This window comes from Typopeltis vanoorti, chromosome 6 (genome assembly GCF_054136105.1).
Source record: "Typopeltis vanoorti isolate ZY-2024b chromosome 6, IOZ_Tvanoo_1.0, whole genome shotgun sequence".
NCBI lineage: Eukaryota > Metazoa > Arthropoda > Arachnida > Uropygi > Thelyphonidae > Typopeltis > Typopeltis vanoorti.
In genome coordinates, this window is record NC_143554.1 from 84,599,252 (window position 1) to 84,623,269 (window position 24,018).

Consider the following 24,018-nt stretch of genomic DNA (forward strand, 5'->3'; position numbering starts at 1 on the left):
CCATGGTTTGTCCAGTTTATATTATTAAATATTTCTTGAAGGACTGCTGTAAAGATTTTGGGTGATAGAGAGTCTCCTTTGTCGGACACCTTTTTCAATTGATATTTTATTGCTACTTGTGTGAAGTTGGATTGTTGCTGTTGCAGTGAGGTATATACAGGGTGTTCGGGATAAATTTGACATATTTATAATTAATTATATTTTTCCGTAAGTTACATGTATTAACACACACTTCTCTTCATTTAAAAGTTTGGACCCTTCTTCATTCATATACAAGATGTCAGAAAGGATGGATAGCTGGAACCCACCTGAATCATGGAAGAGAATAACTTGTATCATGATGATTCGTGCCCGCCATCAAAATAAGGATATTACGACTGCTGCCCAATGCTCCCTGAATACAGTAAAAACAATCAGGCATGAACTAGAGACTTGCAATGGTGACTACGAGGATGTAGCAAGAAGAAAGATCCCTAGCAGACGATCTGATTGCGTTCGTACAGCAGAATTCCTCGCAAATCTGCAGGAACAGGTGTTGAAGAACCCTGGCATTGGAATTCGGGCTTTGTTCGTGGAGTTGCTAACTGTAGTCAAGCCCTGGATAACAAGGGTAGCCAATGGTAGGCCGTATGTATGGCAGCAGGATTCGGCCCCTTGCCACACCTCTGGGAAAAGTCAAAAATGGTTGTCTAAAAATTTCTACGACTTCACCAGTCCAAATGTTTGGCCTCCAAACTCCCCAGACCTTAACCCCATGGATTATTTTGTATGGGGCGCAGTTGAAAAAGACACCAATCGCACTTCCAGTAATACAAAAGCCCAGTTAATGGATAAAATTAAAACAGTTTTTGCGGCCCTTCCCAGGGAGACTGTAGCATCAGCTTGTTCGAGGTTCCGAAGCAGAATTGAAGCTGTGATCGATGCTAATGGTGGTTATTTTGAGTAAATCTTGTTGATAGTATTGTAATTAACTCTGCCTGTAATGTTTTTTTGTCAATTCATTAAATTTAATAGATACAAAGAAGATTTTCTTTTTCCTTACGAAACTGTCAAATTTATCCCGAACACCCTGTATATATATATATATATATATATACACACACACACATACAGGTTATATACTACCATTGAGTGTGATGAATTTTTTTGAGTAGAAGATGATTTTTTTTTTTAATTTTTCCATTCCAGCAAATTATTAATAATAAATTGTTCATACTTTTTTGTGTCATATCATACTTTTCATATCAGATCATTACAGAATAAAAATAAAGTAGTTTATTTCATTAACCTACTCATGTTACTATTGTATTCGTAGGGTTTACATTAACAAAATGTTCTTCTTGTTCTTTGTTTATCACTTTGTGATACTTGGATGCAGGAGTGATTTTTTTTTTTTTTTAAACATTACATCCTGCACTCCTGAAAGTTTTAATTCAAGTTGACAGAAGATATGGATTTAATGTCATTCATAATTGTTATATGAAGTTAATTCATATAGATAAGATTTTATTATAAAATACAGTTTTATTCTTTAGATTGATTTCTGTCATCCATGGCTTGATCAGAATATGAAAAGTGATGATGATGAAAGTATAGGGAAAATGATCAATGAACTACAGATTGCTAGAGAGCATCTTTCACATCCCAATATTATTCAGTATTTGAAAGTTTTTTGTGAGAGTAAGTTTTAAGGACTGTTTTTTTTTTCTTGATATAGATTTAAGTTTTTTTTTAAATTAGATGTAGATCATTTACTAGTGTATCTAATACAATTTATTCATAAAAACATCTGTTATAAATAAAGATTTATTTATAATATAATGAATAAATTGTATTAGATATTTAGATTTTAAGAAAAACTTGTATGTTATGTATTAAAGTAGATATTGTTGGTATGGTATCAGCACATAGTAGAACAATAGCAGCCAAGATTCTTTGTTGGGGTTAAATATGCAAGATTTTGTTTCAAGTAGTACGAGTAAGATGTATTTGTCACAAAAACTGTAACAATCATTGAAGGTAGGTGAGACTGGTAAGCAAATACATAGGAAATATTTTGAAATTGAGGTTAAATTGTGTGAAGAGAGTAAAACACGTGAGAGTGAACTAAAGAATATCAATAGAAGTCCAGAAAATGTTGAAAATGCAGTAATGGAAGGTCAGGAGAATGAAGAAGACTTTATGAAAGAAATAGCACACTTACATGGACTCCTTCACAAGACAAAACATAAGATTCAAAGATTACAGAAACATCAGGCTGTGGGTAGAGCTAAGAAGAGAGAAAAAAAAAGCAAGTAGTGTAAGGTAAGAAACAAGAACATATGACTAAGTGATAGAAGAAGAGGAGGGTAAGAAGAATTTTATGGTAATTCCATAATAAGAGGAGTACTTAATGAGAGCATGGCTAAATCATGTGTCCCTGATGTTAAAATTAATTATATTAGTGAAGTTGTCAGGATACAAAAGAGTAAAGTGAAAGAATTCATTGTTTAGGCTGCAACTAATGGTCTGAAAAATATTATATAAAAGAGTTATTGGAAGAAGCAAAAAGAAGAAGAGTGAGAGAGTGAACATTGTAAGTTTGCTGCTATACTATAATAGAGGTAAGTTGAGAAGGAAAATGATGATCGTAAATGAAAATGTGCAGGTTATGCAGAAAGAATGATGTTGAATTTGTAGACCTATAGATGGAATTCGACAGACAAAAGTTTTTAGCATTAGTACAACCTCACTAAAAGTTATTGGCATTAGTGAGCCTTGCTGAGCAGATAATGTAGTTAAAGGGGTGCAATATGAAGAGTATAGAAAAAATGGAATGGAGTAGGGGTGCTGCTGATGATAGATGAATTGCAGCCAAAAATGGTAGGAGATCAGGAAGACAGGTGTGTGGATAGTTCATTTGAAGCAGTTAGATAGAGGTTAGTAGGACCAAATATACTGTTGGTTGTTGCCATAGGCTGGGGAATGTAAGGGATGATGTAAAAGATGCATCGGCAAATTAGTACAGTAAGTGCAGATCGGATAATTATTATGAGGACTTCAACTGCAAGGACATGGACATGAAGGATAAAATATAACATGGCAGGAAGAAAATGGCATTTATTCACCTACTAACAAATAATTACTTGAAACAACATCTGATGGAGAGGACTGGGAGTATGAGAGTTTTGAATCTAGTTAGAGGATTAGTTCTGCTCATAACCAAGATAGCCACATTGCCTTCAATTGAGAATAATGACCATGCAGTCTTGATTGGAGGCTGCAGAAATGTGGAATTTTTCAGTTAAGAAGCAGTACATGTGGAACTACAAGACAAGTGATTATGATACACTTGGGATGCAGCTCAAAGCAGAATCAGATTTTACACCTAATGTGCAAAAGTTAAATCAGGTAGAAGTTAGATGGATGAGTAGTATCATTGAGTAGGGGCTCTGTAAAAAGAAAATGTTATGGAGGATATTTAAGGAGCAAAAGCAATTAGCAAGTTCATGAGCAGTACAAGGCTCAGGCAAGAAAGACAACCAGCATGGTAAAGAAGGTAAAATCAGGTTATGAGAAAGTATTAGCCAAACAGGCCAAAAATATTCCCAAAGAATTCTTTTGCTATGTGGAAAATAAAAATAAGAGTTACCACAGAAAGATAACTTTAATAAATGCCAACGGTAGTGAGGTGACAGAAGCTGACAAAATAGTTGAGTTACTGAGTGACCACCTTTCAGATTTCATCCAATTGAGGATATTACTGTGATAGATGTGACAGGAACTGATGTGGGACAAGAGGTTGAAGAATTGGAAGTATTTAGGATATTGGAGCAGAATCTCAGCACGGGCTATTGGAGTTAGTGGGATATTGGTTCTCACATTACAGGAATGCGCAAAGAAATTGGCATTGCTTAGTTTAATCTCTGATGCCCAAGAAAATGGAAGGAGAGCAAAATAGTTTATTGCAGAGTCTCTGAGACTGCAGTAGCAAATTATAGACAAATCAGTATCTTATGAGTGGTGGTAAAAGTATCTAGAAGAGTGGGTCTATGACAGAATTCAGGATAAAAATATGATACTCTATGGGAGCATCATGGCTTTGTGAAGGGTGGGTCATGCCTTAGTAATTTATTAATTTTTGTAATAGATTTATGGCTAAGTTGGATAAAGGGAATGGCTACACAATGACACTACTGGAATTTCCAAAAGCATTTGACAAGATATCATATGGAACTGTTACAAAGAGTAGCATATGGAGGAGCAGAATCCAGAAGAAAACAGGTGACTATCATTAGTCTGTAAGACTTTGTGCTTGGACTACTATTGTTTATTTTGTACATAAATTATTTCAAGAGGAGATATTCAGTTGTTTGCTGATGATTTGAAAATTGGTAGCATAATAGTTAATCAAGACAATGTAGAGAACTTGCAGGAAGATTTAAATAAGCTGACAGTATGGGCAAAAGAGGTTGCCAATTTAATGTGGAAAAGTGTATGTTGTGCATTTTGGAATAAATTGATTACAAGCTGTGTTCACCATGATGGAACTGTACTCTAGGAAGTTGATGAAACTAGGGATTTGGGAGTGGCTGCCAGCTTAATGTGAAAAAGTGTGTGTTATGTATTTTAGGGATAAAATACATTTACAGTTTATAATCATTTTAGGGATAAAATGATTATAAGCTGTGTTTATCACATATATAGAAATGTACCCCAGGAAGTTAATGAAGCTAAGAATTTGAGAATGTTGGTAGATAAAGAGTTGAAGATAGGGCATATTGCTAAGGTGGCCAAGGTAACTCAGTAGGATTACTTGGTTGTTGAAAAACACTAACAAGCAGAGATAAGGGAGTTATCATTCCTATATATAAGGCCTTGATGCAGCCACATCTGGAGAGGTCTGGTCACCTGGGTTTCTTGGAGATGAGAAAGTGGCAGAGTAGATCCAGAGTCTAGTGATCAAGATGGTGAGTGGTCTGTGGAATGCAGTCCTTGTAATGATAGACTGAAGGTTTATTGGTTACAAAAGTTGGTTGATAGGTAGAAAAGAGAAATATGATAGAAACATTTTTAAGTTACTAAAAGGATTTTATAGGCTGGAAATATTTCAGCACTTGGCTAGAAGGGAAGGCTTACATGGAACTCTTTTTAAGTCACTTCAGAGGCCAGCATAATTATTTGCTTTCTTCCCCGCCCTATTACATGATAGAACTTTCTAATACCCTTCCACAATTGATTTCATTTGGCTTTTCTTAAGCATAGCCAGCAGATCAAATTTTCATTCATTTAATTTGTTTGTTCCTTCAATTTTGCAAAGTTATCTTTTAAAATTTCAATCATAATAAAGTAAAATAATAAAGTAATAATTTTAAGTTGGAAAAGAAAAAGCCAAACTCTTTTTGTCTACGGAGCAGTCCCTTTGTAACAACTAGGTTATAAAGTTAAAATCATATGAGGTTTAAATTTTTCTTCTTTTCAGCCATTTTCCGTCCACTGCTGGATGAAGGCCTCCTCCTCCAGTTCTTTCTACCTTTCTCTGTTCTTGGCAGTATTTGACTAATTTTCCCAACAAAATTTGACAATTCATCACTCCACCTTCTTTTAGGACATCTTCGGTCTCATTTCCCTTCTTTAGGAATTCAGTTCGTTAGTATAGTGGTCCATCGCTCATCTTCTCTTCTAGATAATTGTCTGGCCCATTTCCATTTTAGTCGCTTGTGGTGAAGAATGATGTCAGTGATGCAAGTCTGGCTTCTTATCTTTTAATGTGATGCCTAGCATCAACCTCTCCATTTTTCTTTGAGTTGTTGTTAATTTATTTGCCAGTGCTTTTGTTAGTGACCAAGTTTCACAATCATATGAGATGACTGGAAGTATACACTGGTTAAATGTCTTCCTTTTTACACAGAGTGGAACATCATTGTTTTGAAAAATGCTTTTCAATTTTCTGAATGCACTCCAGGCAAGTTGAACTCTCCTATTTATTTCCTTTTGGAGTCCACAGTTTAGATCAATGAGATGACCAAAGTATGTATATGAAGAGACTCTTTCCAAGAAATTGTTTTCTATTATTATGCTTTTTGGTGTTACAAAATGATTAAACATGCTTTTAGATTTTTCTCTGTTTATCTTTAGACCAACTTTTCTACTTTCATGATGTAGGTCTTCTATCATTATATTAAGGTCTTCTGGAGTGTTTGCAAAAATTATGATATCATCTGCATATCTTAGGTGTGTTAAGTTTCTGTTATTAATTTTTATACCAAGGTTTGTCCAGTTTATATTATTAAATATTTCTTGGAGGACTGCTGTAAAGATTTTGGGTGATAGAGGCTCCTTCTCGGACACCTTTTTCAATTGATATTTTATTGCTACTCGTGCGAAGTTGGATTGTTGCTGTTGCAGTGAGGTATATTGCCTGGAGGAGGTCCATATATTCTCCAGGAACTCCCTGATTCTGGAGTGCTTTGATTATTGCATTAGTTTTGATGGAATCAAATGCTTTTTCATAATCATTGAAGGCTAAACAGAGAAGCAATTGGTTTTCTTCTGCTTTTTCTATTATTTGTTTTATTGCATGAATATGATCAATTGTGTTAAAGACTTCTTGGAATCCTGCTTGTTCTACTCATTGAATTGAGTCTAGAAGAGGTATTAACCTGTTTGTTATTACTTTTGTGAGAATTCTGTATAGATTAGAGGGAATACTAATTGGTCTATAGTTCTTTACTTCTTCTTTGTCCCCTTTTTTAAATAATAGAATCAGAGTAGCATTTTTCAAATTTTCTGGTATCTTGCCCTCTTCTAGGTAGATTTAGTAAGTTTGTGACATGGCAAATTATATTGTTTCCTCCCCATTTAATTAATTCTATGTGAATTAGGTCTTCACCAGGACATTTTCTATTTTTCATTTGTTTTAATGCTTGTTTTATTTCATCTGAAGTGAATGGGGGGGATGAATTCCATATGCGATGGAAAAGAGTTATTTATATTTGATTTATTTATTGAAGGATCACTATAGAGTTCTTTATAAAGTTCTTCTAGCCTGCTTAGGATTTGATCTTGGTTCCTTATTGTTGTTCCATTCTTATCTTTTATTGCAGTTATTTGACTTTTGCCAACTGATAAATGTTTTCTTAGTATTTTCATATTTTTATTGTTTTCAATTGTTTCTTTTATTTTTAGTAGTTTTAAGGTTTCCTCTGAAAGTTTATGGTCTTTTTGTTGTTTTTAAATTCATTGGCTACTGAGATTATTACTTCTGCTAGATTTTTGCTTATTTTATTTATGTCTTCTTCTTCAAATATATTTATTAAGTCTAGTTTTTGATTGAGTTTTTCTTCATAATCCTTCTTCTTGTTTTCGATAGGTTTTTAAGTTAAAACTTCTTGATTTTTTGTTGTTTAGCCATTTTATTCTTTCCAATTTGGGGTTTATTTTAATTTTAGCTCTGACCAGTCTGTCGTCACTTACTGTTTTTACTTGATTTAGTACTGAGGTATCATGAACGATTTCTTTATTATTACACAGTATATAATCTATTTCATTTTTTATTTCTTTGTTTGGACTTCTCCATGTCCATTTTCTTTTGAGGGCTTTCTTAAAAAAATGTATTCATGATATAAAGCTTGTTACTGATAGAGAATGCTGTAAGAGCCATTCCTGAGTTGCTGCTTGTACCATATATGTATGGTTCTATTGTATCTATTTGGTGAATGGGATGACCTACTTTGGCATTAAAATCGCCCATTACTAAAGTTTTGATTGCTATTTCTTTTTTTATCTATAGTATGATGCAGTGAGTCATAAAAGGCTTCTATCTCTTCATCAGTGTGGGATGAGGTGGGAGCATATATTTGAATGATCCTGATTTTAAGTTTAGAGTTTATTTTAAGTGTAATTTCTATTATTCTATTATATGAGGTTTAAATTAAAGCATATTAATTTACATGCCTATGGAATATTTTTTGGAGATAAAGATGGTAAAAACTTTACACCAGACTTCATCAGAGCTAAGATGGTATACAATTAAAAGTGATGAGCACAAGATACCGACAACTGAGTGCAGAACTAACATTCAGATAAATGAAAAACATAAAAACTAATAACGAAAAATTACAGAAAAGATGAATTATATAAACGTAAGCCAGCAACATACATTTATGTTGCTGGCTTACCATATATATATATATATATATATATATATATCTCATCTCATCTTCCTTTAACCCTCTTTTACCTTGCGTTGGAGGGTTTATTAATCATCGGACCTCAAACCGTTCACAGGATAAGGTGGTCAGCCCTACGCCCCAGTGTATCCTATTGTTGTGTCCCAGTTTATGATTATTATTCTATCTAGTGAAATTCTGCTTATCTATATTCAACTTTTGTCTATGTACGAGATATCACCCCAAAATACAAATATTTAAGCTTTTTCTCCCCTTAGTGTCCCTAATATTTATATTATACTGCGCCTTTCAGGACATTTAGTTCAAGATATATAATTCAAAAACAAGGATCAAAATACAAAAATATATCTGAGCGTGAAACTATTAAACAGTCGTGACCCTCTATCTCGTAACTTAACACATTAATTTCCCGCATGATTAGGTTCATACGTTTTTCAAGTGGTGCATTGGGCAGCAATTTCAGACGACTGTTTTATCAATGAACAAAGGTTTATTAAACTCATTAGTATGGTACAATTCAATTTCTAATATAATTCAATTCAATACTAAGAAAACATTTACAAAATAACATTGGCTAATCACAAGTATTCGGCTAAGATCCTCTATGGATATTACGATCATGCCGCCATAACAAATTCAACACATACAATCATATGTATAATCCCAGATCTAATTAACACCTTAGTTAACCCTATATTAGTTTGAATATATGCTATATGCTGTAGCACATGGACATATGTGATCAATTCACTCTATTTAACTATCCAAAACTATGTAGATTAAATTATCCTTTCACTGTAACACATAACTTTGACATTTAAAACTTTCCTATACATTACAATACACATGCATAATTCTCAGGATATATGAATACCTATATAATTAATATTAAACAAGCATACTCTCAGTATAATCAGTCATCTACTAAAGGCCTAGTATGTTTTTCCTTAGTCTCTTCAACAGTTCAGTAATAGAATAATGATTACAATTACAGACGATTTTCAGTTAACGCGAGATTTTTACAGTACCTTTTTCTCTTGAGTTTTCTATATTGGCCTCTACCTTTTTCCGATTGTACTATCCTGGTATGATCTCTCCTATAATCTATCACTCCTAAGTTCTTTTGGCATTAATCTGTGCTTATGCGATCTTTACGTTTCGTACTTGAATTAAGAACACACTTTAGAATCATCTATACCATGGCTGTGAAACTCACCACATGGACACTGACTTCTTTACAGATTTCCTTTTTTCGTAGTTGTCACTGGATGATGAAACACATAGATAATACCTTCTTTCCTGTAGCTAAATGGCATTCCTCGTTTCTTACCATAGGAAATACAGAATCGAAATCCCGCTCACTACTTGTTCCCTTGTTGTGTCGGACGGAGATATAACTCCAACCCCGCCACTCAGGAAAACCGCGTGAAAACCTATACGAAGGAGCTCGTGAAGAAACTATCTGGGAAAAAAGCCTTGGGGGGGGGATTTCTAACCCTTTTATACCTTGACAGGATTCAACTTCACTGACCAATTAGGATGGCGTTTTTCTGCCAAACACCCTGCGGTTGGCGAGCACGTGACGATGTCTCAATCAGGGAATTGACCCTGAGCGATAGTCTTTTGCTAGCCTCAAATTAATCCTCCTTCCAAAATTTTTCTATGAATTTAACTTAATATTTTAATCTCTAGCCTCTTATACAATTTCTTATGACTAATCCTTTCTGTCTTACTTAGCTAATTTTTTCATATCACAACTGTAATACATTCCTTCTTTTATTATTTAGTTCAACAAACACTTTTTTTGACATATATTTTACTTGGATGCAAGAATATTTTTCTTTCTTTAAGTAATTTGTGTATTAGCTTTTATACAGGGTTTTTGTTTAATTTTCTCTTCATGTTACACCATGATAACTGAAATTTTCACATAGTGAAGGTATCAGGGTGTAACACTATGTCCTGTAGAGTTGAGTGTTCAAGGCCGGTTTGCCTGCTTTTCAAGATGAAAAACCCCAGGATAAACTGGGGGGAAAGCCTTGCTGTCCATGCCCAAGACCGGCTAACTTGGCTATGGCTGAGGAAAATCCTTCAGCTCCTCATGTCACCGACGGGAATCGAACCTAGTACAATCCTTCCCCAGTCCTATGGTTGCGAAGCACACAGCCACTAGGCTAACCATTATATATAAAACAGATTTTTATTAATTTTCTTTTACCTCATCATCATCCAATCCTGATATATACCTTCAGGAAGTTTACTGGATCTTATGACAGTACTACATTAAAACTTACATCATTACAAACTTGCTATCAACAATTTTCCCTCCGGATTAGCCTGTTATTTATCAACATCCCAATATTATAAGATCTTATAATTCTGTCTTCCAAGGCACCTTTTACTGTATCAATGCACATACATCTTGGTCTTCCTCTGGGTCTTTTTCCTGCCATCTTGGCAAAGATACTTGTTTAGCTAATCTTTCCCCTCCCATTCTGTTTAAGTGACCTACTACCTGAGATTAGCTCTGCTAACACATTCCTGAATGCTAACAGTGTCAAGTTCTTTCCTAATATCCTTATTTTTAATGTGATACTGCCATCTGTTCAGTTCCCTAATCTTTCTTGGGACTCTCAGATCTGTAAGTTAAAATTGGTTTGAACACTGTCTTTGAATATTGTATATAGCTAGTTTAGTGTTTTCACTAATCCCTCTCTTATTCCATAGAAATTTATTCAGTTGATTTCCTACCATATAAGCTTTGCTAATTCTGCTGTCTATGTCCAAATTTAATTTGCCATCTTCACTGAAAATTGTGCCTAAATTGCTGAAATATTTTACTTGTTCTATAGGTTCACCATTCAGGATGCATGTAGTTGATGTTTTCAACTGCATACATCCTGCATTTAAACCTATGGCGAATTAAATTTTATGCAATCTGGTCAGGGAATCCTACAAACTTGTCCTGGATTTATTTAGGAGTATAACATCATCTGTATAAAGTAAAGAGCTGAGACGAACATTTCTTATCTTGATATGACTTTGATTAGGCCACTCATGGACTACTGTGCACAGATTTGGTCACCTGGTTTTCATAAGGACAAAGAGATGTTGGAAAGAGTCCAGAGATGACTGACTAAGGTAGTTTCTGATCTCTGGAATGTCGAATATGAGGAAAAGGTTGAGAAGATACAATTTACAGAGTCGAGTGGATAGGAGGAAGAGGGGGTGATATGATAGAGACCTACAAGTTAATAAGGGATTGTTATAGGATCAATGTTGGAGAGGTTTTACAGAAAACAGTGGGAGATCAGGGTAGAACAACAGGTCATCCCTGGAAGCTGTATAAGGAGGGAGTGAGAAACAGGTTTTTTGCATGCAGAGTGTGAATGATTGGAATGCCTTGCCTGAGAGTGTGGTATCTGCAGAGAATTTAAGTGTGTTTAAGGCACTGTATGATGAGCTGTGTGTATATGACAAAAGGACCTCCTAGATGAGTCTTTGACTTCATGAGGTCTTGGGATAATAATAATACAGGTATACCTCAATTAACGAAGAGGATGCATTCTACGAAATTACTTTGTTAAGCGAAACTTCATTCTCAGAGGTATAAATACTATGGCCATTATAGGGATACATTCATACATAAAGAAATATGTTCATACATAAATGAAAGAGTTTTTTTTGAAAAAAGAAATGCTTTGTTAAATAAAAAGTCAATACTACATACCGAACAAAGATAAAATCACAACATTTTAAAATATGAATCTAAAGTCGATTGTTTATGCTTTTTTTCTCTTTCATTTAACAATTGCCTATACGGATTTATTGCATTTAACACTGATCGTTTAACAATAACACTTCTTCCTAAATCAGGATCATTTTCACTGAAAAAATTTAAAACATTTTCAATGTCATTCAAGCACCTTTTTAAATGTTTGGTTGCTAACACTTTTTCTGTAGGAACTTCTTTAATTTCGTCTTCATTTTCTTTGGCTTCGTTGCTAACAAGTTTTTCTAAATCTTCCACTGAAAACCATCGTCTTCTGGATTTAATAAATTTCTTACATCCTCTTCGTCAACATTTTCAAAACCTATTGATTGAGCCATCTGGATAACCTTCATTTCTCATCTCTTGAATGCTATTTTCTTCTTCTAGTACAACTTCTGGCCATAATTTGCACCACACTCCATTTAAGCATTTCTGAGTGACTTCTTTCCAAGAGCTATTAATATTTTCAATTACATCTTTAATGGTGTAGTTTTTCCACAAAAGTTTTAATTGACATTTGCTCTTTATCTTCTAGTTCAATTAAATTACTTAATGTGCCATGCAAATAATAAGTTTTAAATGTTGCTATTACTCCCTGATCCATTGGTTGAATCAGGGAAGTGTGTTTGCTGGAAGAAAGACAACTTTGACAAGAATGCATGTGTCTAACGTATTAAGATCAGTAGGATGTCCCGGAGCATTGTCCAACAACAAATGAGCTTTTTCCTCAAAATTATTTCTTTGGCAATACTGTTTCACTTCTGGACAAAAATGGTTAACAAACCAATCAATAAATAACTCCTTGGTAATCCACGCTTTTCTATTAGCTTTCCATATTACAGGTAAATTCGTTTTATGTTACCTTTTAAAGCCCTCGGATTTTCTGAATGGTAAACTGATAACAATTTTAATTTAAAATTGCCAGAGGCATTTGATCCAAAGAGTAATGTTATATGGTCTTTGACTGCTTTGAACCCAGCTGCTGATTTTTCTTCAATAGAAATGAAGCTTTTTGATGGTAGCCATTTCCAGAACAAACTGCTTTCATCAACATTGAACACCAAATTTGGTGAAGATTTTTCACATTCAATTATTTGCTTTAGTTTTTCTGGAAACTTATTGGCAGTTTCATCATCTGTACTTGCAGCTTCTCCTGGTAATTTTACACTATGAATTATTTTTAAATTTCTCAAACCAACCACGAGAAGCTGCAATTTCTTCAGTTTGTTTAGATTTCAGGTGATTAAATAAAAATAATGCTTTTTTTTGAATCACCATTTGAGTTAAAGGCATATGACATTGTGACATGTCATCTATCCACAAACTTAACATTTTCTCCATTTTTTTCTAAAATTGGACTCCTTAAGCGAGTTAATTTTGCTGCTGTAATATCTGTACAATTCTGACAGACTGTTTTATTTTTTCTGATTGACTAAGTATGGTTGTTAAAGTTGACTGCGCTAATCCTAAAGAATGTGCCACATCGGATTTTCTTTTCCTTGATTCTGACATTTTAGCTAAATGGCTGGAAAAACAAAATATCAATTAATATTTACAAAATCTGCAATAATGCTATCAGGGAACATACGTCATTTATTACAATGCACCACACTGAAACACGCCCTACGAAGTGTAAGCAACGACTAAATTAATGCGGATGACGTGCAAAACTGTTAAAACAGACACACCCACAGCTTGGGAGTATGTGACAAGTCGCCGTCGTTCGCCAATCGGATGATTGCTGGACGTTGACCTTAAAATTTTAATATATTTACGTAAAATGGGGCTTGAAATTGCAGACTTCGTTATATCGAGGCTTCGTTACCAGAGGTAACGTTAATCGAGGTATACCTGTAATTATTATTATTATTATATTCTTCGAAAGTCTTCCCATGACTTTTGTTTAGCTAATTTTACACAATGCTTTGCTTTTTTTGCATTTTTCTCTGTATTTCCTAAGAACATAAGCTGACTTACTTGCCATGAATTTCAGTATGCTTTCTTCTTTTTCTTGACTGCCTCCTTTAACTTTCTAAATCGACCATGCATTTCTGATTTTTCTATTCTTGCAGATTAGAAAATTAGACTACCTAACCACATGCCTCTCTGGCTGAATCCATCAAGGATTTCTTTAGGATTCATCACTGTATCACCAAGGTTCTTGTTTCTTGTTTTCAAACTCTTAGTTTTTTCTGAATAATATTTGTGTATTTGAGCTTACAGTTCAAATCTGATAGCTGTTCAACTATGATTCGTTTCAAAACTTTCATACACATCCTTCTTTTTGATATGAAGTTCGATTTTGTCCTTCTCAGCACTAAATTGTGATCACTTCCTATTTCAAATCCTCTATATGCTCTTGTGTTGTGAATCAGTGGAAAAACATCACTATCGTCAATAACATAGTCAATGAGACTTTTCTTATTCCTTGCCTCTTGTCTCAATGTGAATTGTGCACATTTTTATGTTGGAACATGGTGTTAGTAATAACTAGTCCATGTCCTGAGCAGAAATCTTGCAGGTACTTACCCATTAGCTTTGCTCTTTTCTCCATATTTTCTCGAAGCATTCTTATATTTCTGGTAATCATTTCCTATTCCACTGTTTATATCTCAGCAGCCTTCTCTAATGCCTTGAACAATTCCACCACTTCTTTATTAGAATCTTCTGTGGGTCCATAAGCATAAATAAGTCATTGTCCAGTTCCTCATTCTGACATTAGCCCACATCACTTTACTTGATAGTGCCTGCCATTCAAGAAGATTATCCTCATGTTTAGTGTTTAATATTATACCTACTCCTGATTGTTATTTTCTGAATATAACATCTTGTATTTGTTACTAGAAAGATCTATCTGTTTTTGTCTTCTTTCTTTCGGTAACGCCTTTTATGTCGATCTGGTACTTACCCACTTCTTCTGCTAGTTCCATTTCTTTTCCATTGAGACTTCTTATGTTGATGGTGCCAATCTGGATCTCTGCTGATGTTGAGTTGGAGTTTGGATTTGTTCCCGTAGCTGACTTTTTTCTGCTCGCCATGGTTCCCTGATGAAAACAATGGGGTCTTGTTTAACTGGGCAATGCCATTGTACCATCATTTTGAGTTATGGTTGAAGCCAATAAGAATACAATTTAGTCAGCAAAATTCTAATCTTTATTATAATTTCTTTCAAAATTCAAAACTTACATAATTCATCTTTTTGGTGAGCAGATGTTATTGGTTTTTGCATTTTTCGTTTATCTTAATGTTTTTTATATGCTCAGTTGATGCCATTTATTAGAATAATTACTCTTTCTTTACATTTCTCATTTGGAAATGCATTTCATTTGGTATTAGTATTAGTGATCTAACTGTTAGACAAATGTGACATATGTCACATTTGTCTTGACAATAATTTCAATTGTCAATAATTCTTGACAATAATTTCTTATATGGTAAAGTAGGTTTTATTTATTATTATTATTTATTTTTTATTTTTTATGTTGGGCCTATACACGAGAAGTTGGTTGGTCAACCTATAGTACATTAGTACTGTGAATGGGATGAGAATTGAGAAAAGAGGAACTTGTTCACATAGGATTTGAAGCCATGTGGATTTGTATTCCTTGGGAAACATATGGAAGGGAAGACTGTTCCTCAATACTGCAGCAGTAGGAATGAAGGAGGAAGAGAAACTTGTTCTATGAATATGGAGTTTGACTGTGAAGGGATATTGGGTGGTAGCTGTGTATGTTTCATTGGATTTGGTAGAAAGAGGGGGAATTATTGAGGATAGTTCTGATGAACATTGACCATGGAAATATTTATATAGAAGATGCATGCAGTAGATAGTAAATGCCTGTGCAAGAGTGGTTGGAGTGAGTTGGCAAGAAATGAGTCATTAATCAGTGTTACTGCTCTCTTCTGTATTATTATGTCAAGTATTTTTATGGAGTTTTTTTATTAAGGGAAGGGCCACTACCCAGACTGGTTTCGACCTTTATTGAGGTCTCATCAGTAGGAGCCAGATCCAGAAGTGGTGATACTAAGGCAGAAGCAATGGAGAAGTCATATTTACCTATACAAGTTGCCAAAAGGTGTACCACCTTATTATTAAATTACTCTGGATTTAGAGAAAGATGTTGGAAGTTTTTTTTTCACTTGGTTAGACTATAATAAATTTAGTTTAATCGTTTATCCAAGTGTGAGCAAACAAAGTTTGCACCTGAAAGTATCTTCAGGACTGGGGTAAGGTAGTACAACTCCCACTGAAGAGACCTCAATAAAGATCGAAACTAGTCTGGATAGTGGCCCTTCCCTTAATGCACAGTATTATACATGTCCGCAAGAAGATGTGATTTGCATTATGGGAGATACTGAGACAAGGAGTGATGGGAACTTGGTCCACCTTTACCACGAGTTGCCTCAGTCCTGAAGATACTTCAGCCGCAAACTTGGTTTGCTTACACTTGGATAAAGGATTAAACTAAATTTATTATAGTTAACCAAGTGGAAAAAAACTTCCAATATTTTTATGGAGCTCTTAAGAACACTTCCCAAGATGTGCGACCAGTACTCGATGGATGGGCAGATTTGTGATTTTTTACAGGGGTAATAGTTATTCAGGGATAAAGTAATGTCTTGAACAAAAGAGGAATCTTAATTTTTTGGATGCTGAAGAGGCAATACTGATAATGTGTTTATGTCAAGAGAGTCTTGATGTCAAGGTAATCCCAAAGAGAGAGAGAGAGAGAGATCTCATATTGTCTACAGATTTGGATGTTGTCAGAAGTAAGGCAGGGATCATATGGTTCTTTTTGTGTGGGAAATAAGGAAGAACTGTGTTTTGTATTCATTGAAATTGACAAGGTTATCTAAGCCCCATTGAAGAATGGTTTGGAGATCAAAATTTAGGCTTGCAGAAGTTGTTGCTCTGTGAGTTGTGGTGATTTGTTTATGCAAGATTTGTCAAGCGAGGAGGAATGTAGTGTATTGTCATTGGCAAAACTGTGGTATGGAAAGGCATTTGCAGAAGTCACAGGATAGACTGAATAATGGAAGCTTACTTAATAGGTCCTTGTGCCAGATTCTTAGCGATATCTAATGCAAAGTTTGTGTATGTTTCTTCATCAGTAAGCAAGATGTGTAGCACAGTAGATGTGTAGCACAAGATGTGTAGCACATTGAACTTATTTCAAATTCTGCATTATGCAGAATTTGAAATAAGTTCAATTTATCCCACAAATATTCTTTTCAACTGAAGGTGACAAAAGAAGAAACCACATTTTGTGCTCCCCATACATGCATGCATATAAAATGGTTAATTTGTAGCATAAGTATTTTAAAATTAAGGATTTAAAATAAAAATGTATTGCTGAAACTATTCATTATAATATAATAATAATCTTCAGAAATCAGTATTACTCTCTTTTGGAAAAGTTAACATGTGGTTTCAATTTAACAGATAGAAAGCTGTATATTATTATGAAGCTGCATGAAGAAGCCTCGTTGTCAGAGTACTGCACATCCCTTAGGGAAAAGAAAGAACTATTCACTGAAGAGCGTATATGGAAATTATTGATTCAGGTAATTAGTTTTATTTTACTAGATTTAATTTTTTTTATTTGAGTCTCACCCACTAAGGGTAAACCTATAATACATTTTATTATTAGTATACTGTGGGTGGATTAAGGGGTATGTGATCCAAAAACATTGCTCTAGAGACCAGACAAGAAACTTCCTCAGGCCCCCCATAAATAAGTTGATGAGGTGATGGTGTCATGCTAAGTGATGAAATTCGTCTTCTTCTAAAAGACTTCAAAAACATTCATGCTTACAGTAGGATGAAAACTCGCATCGTGCTAGCTGGAGAGTGGGTACACATCTACTTTGACAACCAAGCTGGCTTACTGAGATGTATCTGATATTTAATACAAAGCATGTGTCATAATAAATATCTCATCACATCATCATAGTAAACACACAACAAATGGATCTTTTTTATATGATGCAGGACAATGTCAATAGTTATTACAAAGTGCATTCAAATTCATATTCAGATAGTATCACAGCAGTAGAATGGCATTCTTGCTTCATGTCATGGTCTATTTGTAGTGTGTTCATGCTGATGATACCTTGAGATGCTTATTGCAAAATATAAATATTTTGATGAGGTGATGGTGTCATGCTAGGTGATGAAATTCATCTACTACTCTCAAAGACATTCAAAAACATTCATGCTTACAGTAGAATGAAAACTCGCATCATGCTTGCTGGAGAGTGAATACACATCTACTTTGTCAACCAAGCTGGCTTACTGAAATGTATCTGATATTTAATACAAAACCTGTCATAATGAATATCTCATCATACCGTAATTGCATCAACAGTATTTTGTTTTTGGCCTCGATGGAGGCCAAAAACAAAAATTTCAATGCTGTTATTTTGAACTTTCTGACAGAAAATGGAAAATCAGTAAAAGAAGACATCAACAAATTAACAGAAGAATGCAACATCGATTCTAAAAATATCATCAGGTGCCATCGTTTTGGGCCCATAAATAAAAGAAAGGATGGAACAAACTTTCCACATCTTGTGACACTCTGACAAGCACATCTAAATTAAAAACAGCGAACAACAACAAGTTCAAAGACACTTCTCTCCCAATCGCACACACATGCTCAACCAGACCTAACATTTGCACAGAGGGAACAAGGATGCCATCTTCGAAGAGAACTTGAAGAAAAACATCAACATGGAGACACTAGTTCAATCATCAACTACAAGAAAGTTAAATTGGTGCAAAAATCAAGTGATGCCACCATGGAAGCCAGTATGCAGGCACTGCATAGGAAATGTGCAAGACTCTTGAGGTCAAATATATGCCTCACAGAACTTTGCATATCCACTTCACCAACATCCATTGGCCTAAACTCCAACTTTAATAGTGTCCCCTACTACCTTCAGTCTGCCAACCCCCCCCCCCCCACCACCTACTCTTTCTGACAGAAACTCAAATCTCACCCCCCCCGCAAGTACTATTTATCATCTCAACCTTCCAAACTACACACATTCTTTAACTCCTTTTGACCCAAGGGTGGCATCTGCGCATATATCCACTCTGACATACCTTGCCAGAGAGCACCCAACCTTGAATTGCCCAACTTTGATCTTCTTTGGTTGAAAATATCCCTTCCCCACTCAACCAAATTCATTTGCTGAGTGGGGAAGGGATATTTCATCGCTTCCCCCCCAATGCAACCAATCACTCTGAGCTCTTTAATTTCCTCTCCTTAAAAATTGATTTTTCTCCAGTCCCACTTTCCCAATAGCAAAATTTATCCTCCTAGGAGATTTTAAAGGCCACAACATCAGCTGGCTTTCCTCCTCCAGTTGTACACTTGCAGGCAGAGATGCTGAAACATCACTAACAACCTTACACAACTTGTTCAGATGCCAACCAGAATACCAGATGACCCAAACCACTCCCCAAACACCATAGATCTCTTCCTCACCAATGACCCTTCCAAATACACAGTGAAAGTAGTGGCCCCTCTAGGTAATTCTGACCATAATCTAGTGCTCATTCTCCTCTCCCATTCAACAGCATTTACACAGCCACTCCCATACAAGAGTAGTTTGGCATTATAACAGTGAGACAACCTCTGCAACTTCTCTGCCACATTCCCATGGTTGTACTATTGCTTCCAGCCTTCCAACCCAAATATATTCACCGAACTTATCACCAAAGTAATCCTCGCCGGCATGGAAACATACATTCCCCACGCTACTCTGAACTGCCATTCCCTAACCAAACCCCGGTTCTCCAGAAGATGTGCCAAGGCTAACAAATGAAAAACCAAACATACTGTAACTGGCTCAGATAACTCCATCCTCCTTTAGAGCTTATACTGAAGCCCAAAATAGATGAAAAAAAAAAAACAATCAATGCTTCTAAAACAGAGTTCGAAAGAGCAAAAATCAGGAAAATAAGCAGCCTGTCCAAATGGCAGCCAAGCCTTTTGATCTCTCACCAAAGCAATTGGCCGTAACTTCTGCCCAACACTATTCCCACCCCTATCATACCCGGGTGGCTCTATTGCATCATCACTCACAGAAAAAGTCAATCTTCTAGCTTCACACTTTGCTTCCAATGCATGCATAATTGACAATGGTAAATGCCCCCCCCCCCCCCCCCCAACCATTCCAGAGCCCAACATACAATTCCCCCTATATCCTTTTGCCAGAAAGAGATCAGACAAATACTGTCCAAATTAGAGACAAAAAAGTCTCCTGGCCCTGATTGGAATTCCTCCAATTGTCCTGAAAATTTGTGCACCAAAAGTGACTCCTATCCTATGTCACCTGTGTATATACTCTCTCTTACTCCACTGGTATCTATCCCACACCTGGAAACTGGCCTATATTCAACCCATTCCCATGAAGGGCGACAAGTCATGCCACCTTATCGTACTTATCTTAGTCCAGTCTAAAGTAATGGAAAAAATAATCATTTCCCAACTACTACACTACCTTGAAGACACCCACCTAATAAACGATCACAGTATCGATTTTGTCACTGCTGATCAATAGGAGATCTGCTCACATATGTCACCCATCTCTGGACAAATGCCATAGAGAAGTTTGGTGAATTTCAAGTGGTTGCACTTGATATCGCCAAAGCTTTTGACCAGGCCTGGCACAAAGGCTTACTAAGCAAACTACGATTATTTGGTCTCTCTCAGAACTTTCTGTAGTTGGATTGCCAGCTTTCTGTATAGATGCACACTATGTGTGATGGTGGATGGTTCCTTATCCTCTCACCGTTCAAACTAATGCTTGGGTTCCACAAAGTTTTGTCCTCTCACCAACTGTCTTCCTGCTATATATCAATGACCTACTTCAGTTGATCTCCAACCCAATACACAGTTTTGAAGATGACAGCACATTGCACTCCTCCCTTTCATTTGATTTACTCTACACAACTCACTTCAACCTACAGAACATCAACCACCACCCTCAATTCTGATCTCCAAGCCATTCTCCAATGGGGTTCAAATAACTTCATCAATTTCAGTGCTAATAAAACCCAGTTCTGTCTTATTTCTCATAAAAAAGAACAATTTTTTCCCAGTATCCTTTTTGACGTACCAGTGGCAGCTTGTACATAAGCACTGCAATACTGCAGCACCCCAAAGGAAAAAAACGAAAAAATTAAATTTTGTTTGTGTTTATAAATAATATAAATGCAATACAACATGTTAAAGGTTACAGCTTATGTTTCGACATTGATTGAATAGTTAATAATCGGAATCATTCGATTAACGCTTTAGATTATGAAACAAATGTGCTGCGATCTAACGCAGTGTCGGAATTATCATGTTCGGCCAATTGCAGCTAGACTCGCCGATATTTGTTGCACTTGTCACTGCTCATTCAGCAGTGTTGCTACAGATAAATTGTATGCTTGCATGCGTTATTTCTGTGTACAAAACTTTTATTATTGGTGTGTGTTCGTGGTGAGGGTGAAATATTTTTAATAAAGCAATTTTTTAATGTGTAAATTTATTTATTAATAAATTGGTTACTAATCAGGAAAAAATGAATTATTTTTCTTATTTTGTATATGCGGCACCCCCACTTAAAATTTTCACCGGCCACCGACGATACCCGAATTTCCAGACAATTTGAGATTTCTCTTCTTGGAATTACCTTGACATCAAACCTCTCCTGGCATAAACATATCACTACTATTGCATCCTCAGCTTCAAAAAAACTAGGATTTCTCATTTGCTCAAGACGTTACTTCATCCCTGAACAGCTGTTAACATTATACAAATCACAAATCCATCCAGCTATTGAATACTGCTCTGACATATGTGGTGGGGGGCCCCTAAAAGCTGCCTCAAAATACTTGACACAATACAGAGGAGAGCAATTAGACTTATTAATGACCTATCTCTCTTACCGACTCACTCTCCTCCCCCCCCCCTCCACTTTCGCATGGACGTTTGGTTTCTGTAATATGTATATTCTACAAATATTTCCATGGGAAATGTTCATCTGAAATAACATCAATAATTCCCCCACTTAGTACTAAGCTCGTTGGAACATGCGTAGCTGCTGCTCAACATCCCTTCAGAGTGCACCACAAACAGAACAAGTTTCTTTTCCTCTTCCTTCATCCCTGCAACTGCTGTGTTGTGGAACAGTCTTCCAAATGCTGTGTTTCCCAGGAATACAATATACAGTCTTTCAAATCAAATGTAAAACAAGTTCCTCCTTTCCCAACCCACTAACTATATACAGTACTAATGTACTATAGGTTAATCAGCCAACCTCTTGTGTATAGGCTCGACATTAAAAAAAAAGTAACTGTAAATTTGATGGTACTTTCACACATATGTTTACATTAAGGGATGCTCCAAATGTTTATAGTAGTTGATGAATTTATATTGGATGTACTGAGTACAGCCACAATTAAGCAACATGTTATTTTAACTGATATGAAGAATTCATGAATGAACTGGTACAGTGAGGAAATTGACACATTTGTTTACTTATAGAAGAAAAGGGATAGAAAAGAAAGAAAATACAGCAATCAGTTATATACATGTTTTATTTTCATATCCCATAATAAGCAATTTTTTTTGTATAGCATTCCCCCCCCCCCCAGTCTCTTCTTCTTCTCTTCAAGGATTAGGCATTTTACCTGTTCCAGCTTTTCACTGGTCTTTCCAGCTCGTCGCTGGTTTTCCTCTCTCTCTCTCCCCTTTGGTCTATATCTGTCCACCTCTTTTGGTAGCCAATATCTTTCCATCCTAGACAGATGTTCTTTCCATTTCTCTCTATATTCCTTGATCTTTTCATTTATGTTATAAATATCTAGTTCTTTTCTGATGTTGATTTTCCACAGATTTAAAAAAAGTCTAATTTTTCATCTATATCTTTATCTTTTAGATATGTTATTATGCAGATTAAATAATTAAACAGTGTCATCTGTTCTATTATTTTATTTTCTATAACTATTTTTGATCTACCATGATCCCAACCTTTAAATGCTATGTCTTTTGTGAGATTTTTAAACTGTATTGTTGACTTATTTTGTTTAATTCATAAACTGATTTTTGAAGGTCATCTTCATTGTCTTGTAATATAATCTGATCATCTGCATACAGCATTGTATTGATAATAGTTCTTCTGATTACCTTGTTTTATTATTGTTTTCCATATTGTAATAATCTGATCTCTCTCTCTCTCTCTCTATATATATATATATATATATATATTGAATAGAGTTGGAGATAAGCTACATCCCTGTTTGACACTCTGACTTATTTCAATCTCTTCTGTTAATTAATTACATAATTATAACTGTATTTTTGTATCTTTATATAAACTTTGTACCAAATGCAATGGATATCCTTGTTTTTTCATTATATTCCATAGTTTTTTTTCCTCTGTGTATTTTATCAAAAGATTTCTAGTAATCTGTAAAGGCCATATCAGTCTCTAAATTAAATTCTCATTTGATATTGATCAAGTGCATATAATAAACAACTAAGTTATACCAACTAGTTTCACCAACTAAGGCTGTTGGCATCTTCAGGGTACATAACTGATGAAAGGCACTAAAAAGTAAAAAAACTGTTACAAACTATAATCAACCGATTATAGTTTGTAACAGTTTTTTACTTTTTAGTGCCTTACATCAGTTATGTACCCTGAAGATGCCAACAGCCTTAGTTGGTGAAACTAGTTGGTATAACTTAGTTGTTTATTATATGCACTTGATCAATATAATCCCATTAAAAGTCTTTCCAGAGCTTTTTGGTCAAGAAAATTAAACGTTTTTTAACTTAAATTCTCATCTTTTTTCAATAATTTATTTAGCACATAAATATTGTCTATACATGATCTTCCATATCTGAAACTATTTTGTTCTTCTGAGAGTAGATTGTTTGCAGTATTTTGAAGTCTTTTATTGAGAATGTTACTCTAAATTTTGTAACCTGTATTTAATAAATTTATTCCTCTTTATCCACAATCACCTCTGTCTCCTTTGTTAAATATAGATATAATCTTAGCTTTTAACCA

The 24,018-nt window shown here is 35.1% G+C and overlaps 1 protein-coding gene across 2 annotated transcripts in view; it reads left to right on the plus strand.

Annotated features, from left to right (window-relative positions):
- LOC150105647 (serine/threonine-protein kinase Nek10-like) overlaps positions 1-24,018 on the plus strand; it is a 268,426-nt gene that overhangs the window by 132,297 nt on the left and 112,111 nt on the right. For both annotated transcript variants that reach the window (XM_090394286.1, XM_090394287.1), the window contains exons 18-19: positions 1,536-1,680; positions 17,387-17,508. In XM_090394286.1, the coding sequence (XP_090250412.1) occupies positions 1,536-1,680; positions 17,387-17,508 (267 nt within the window). The remainder of the gene's footprint in view (positions 1-1,535; positions 1,681-17,386; positions 17,509-24,018) is intronic.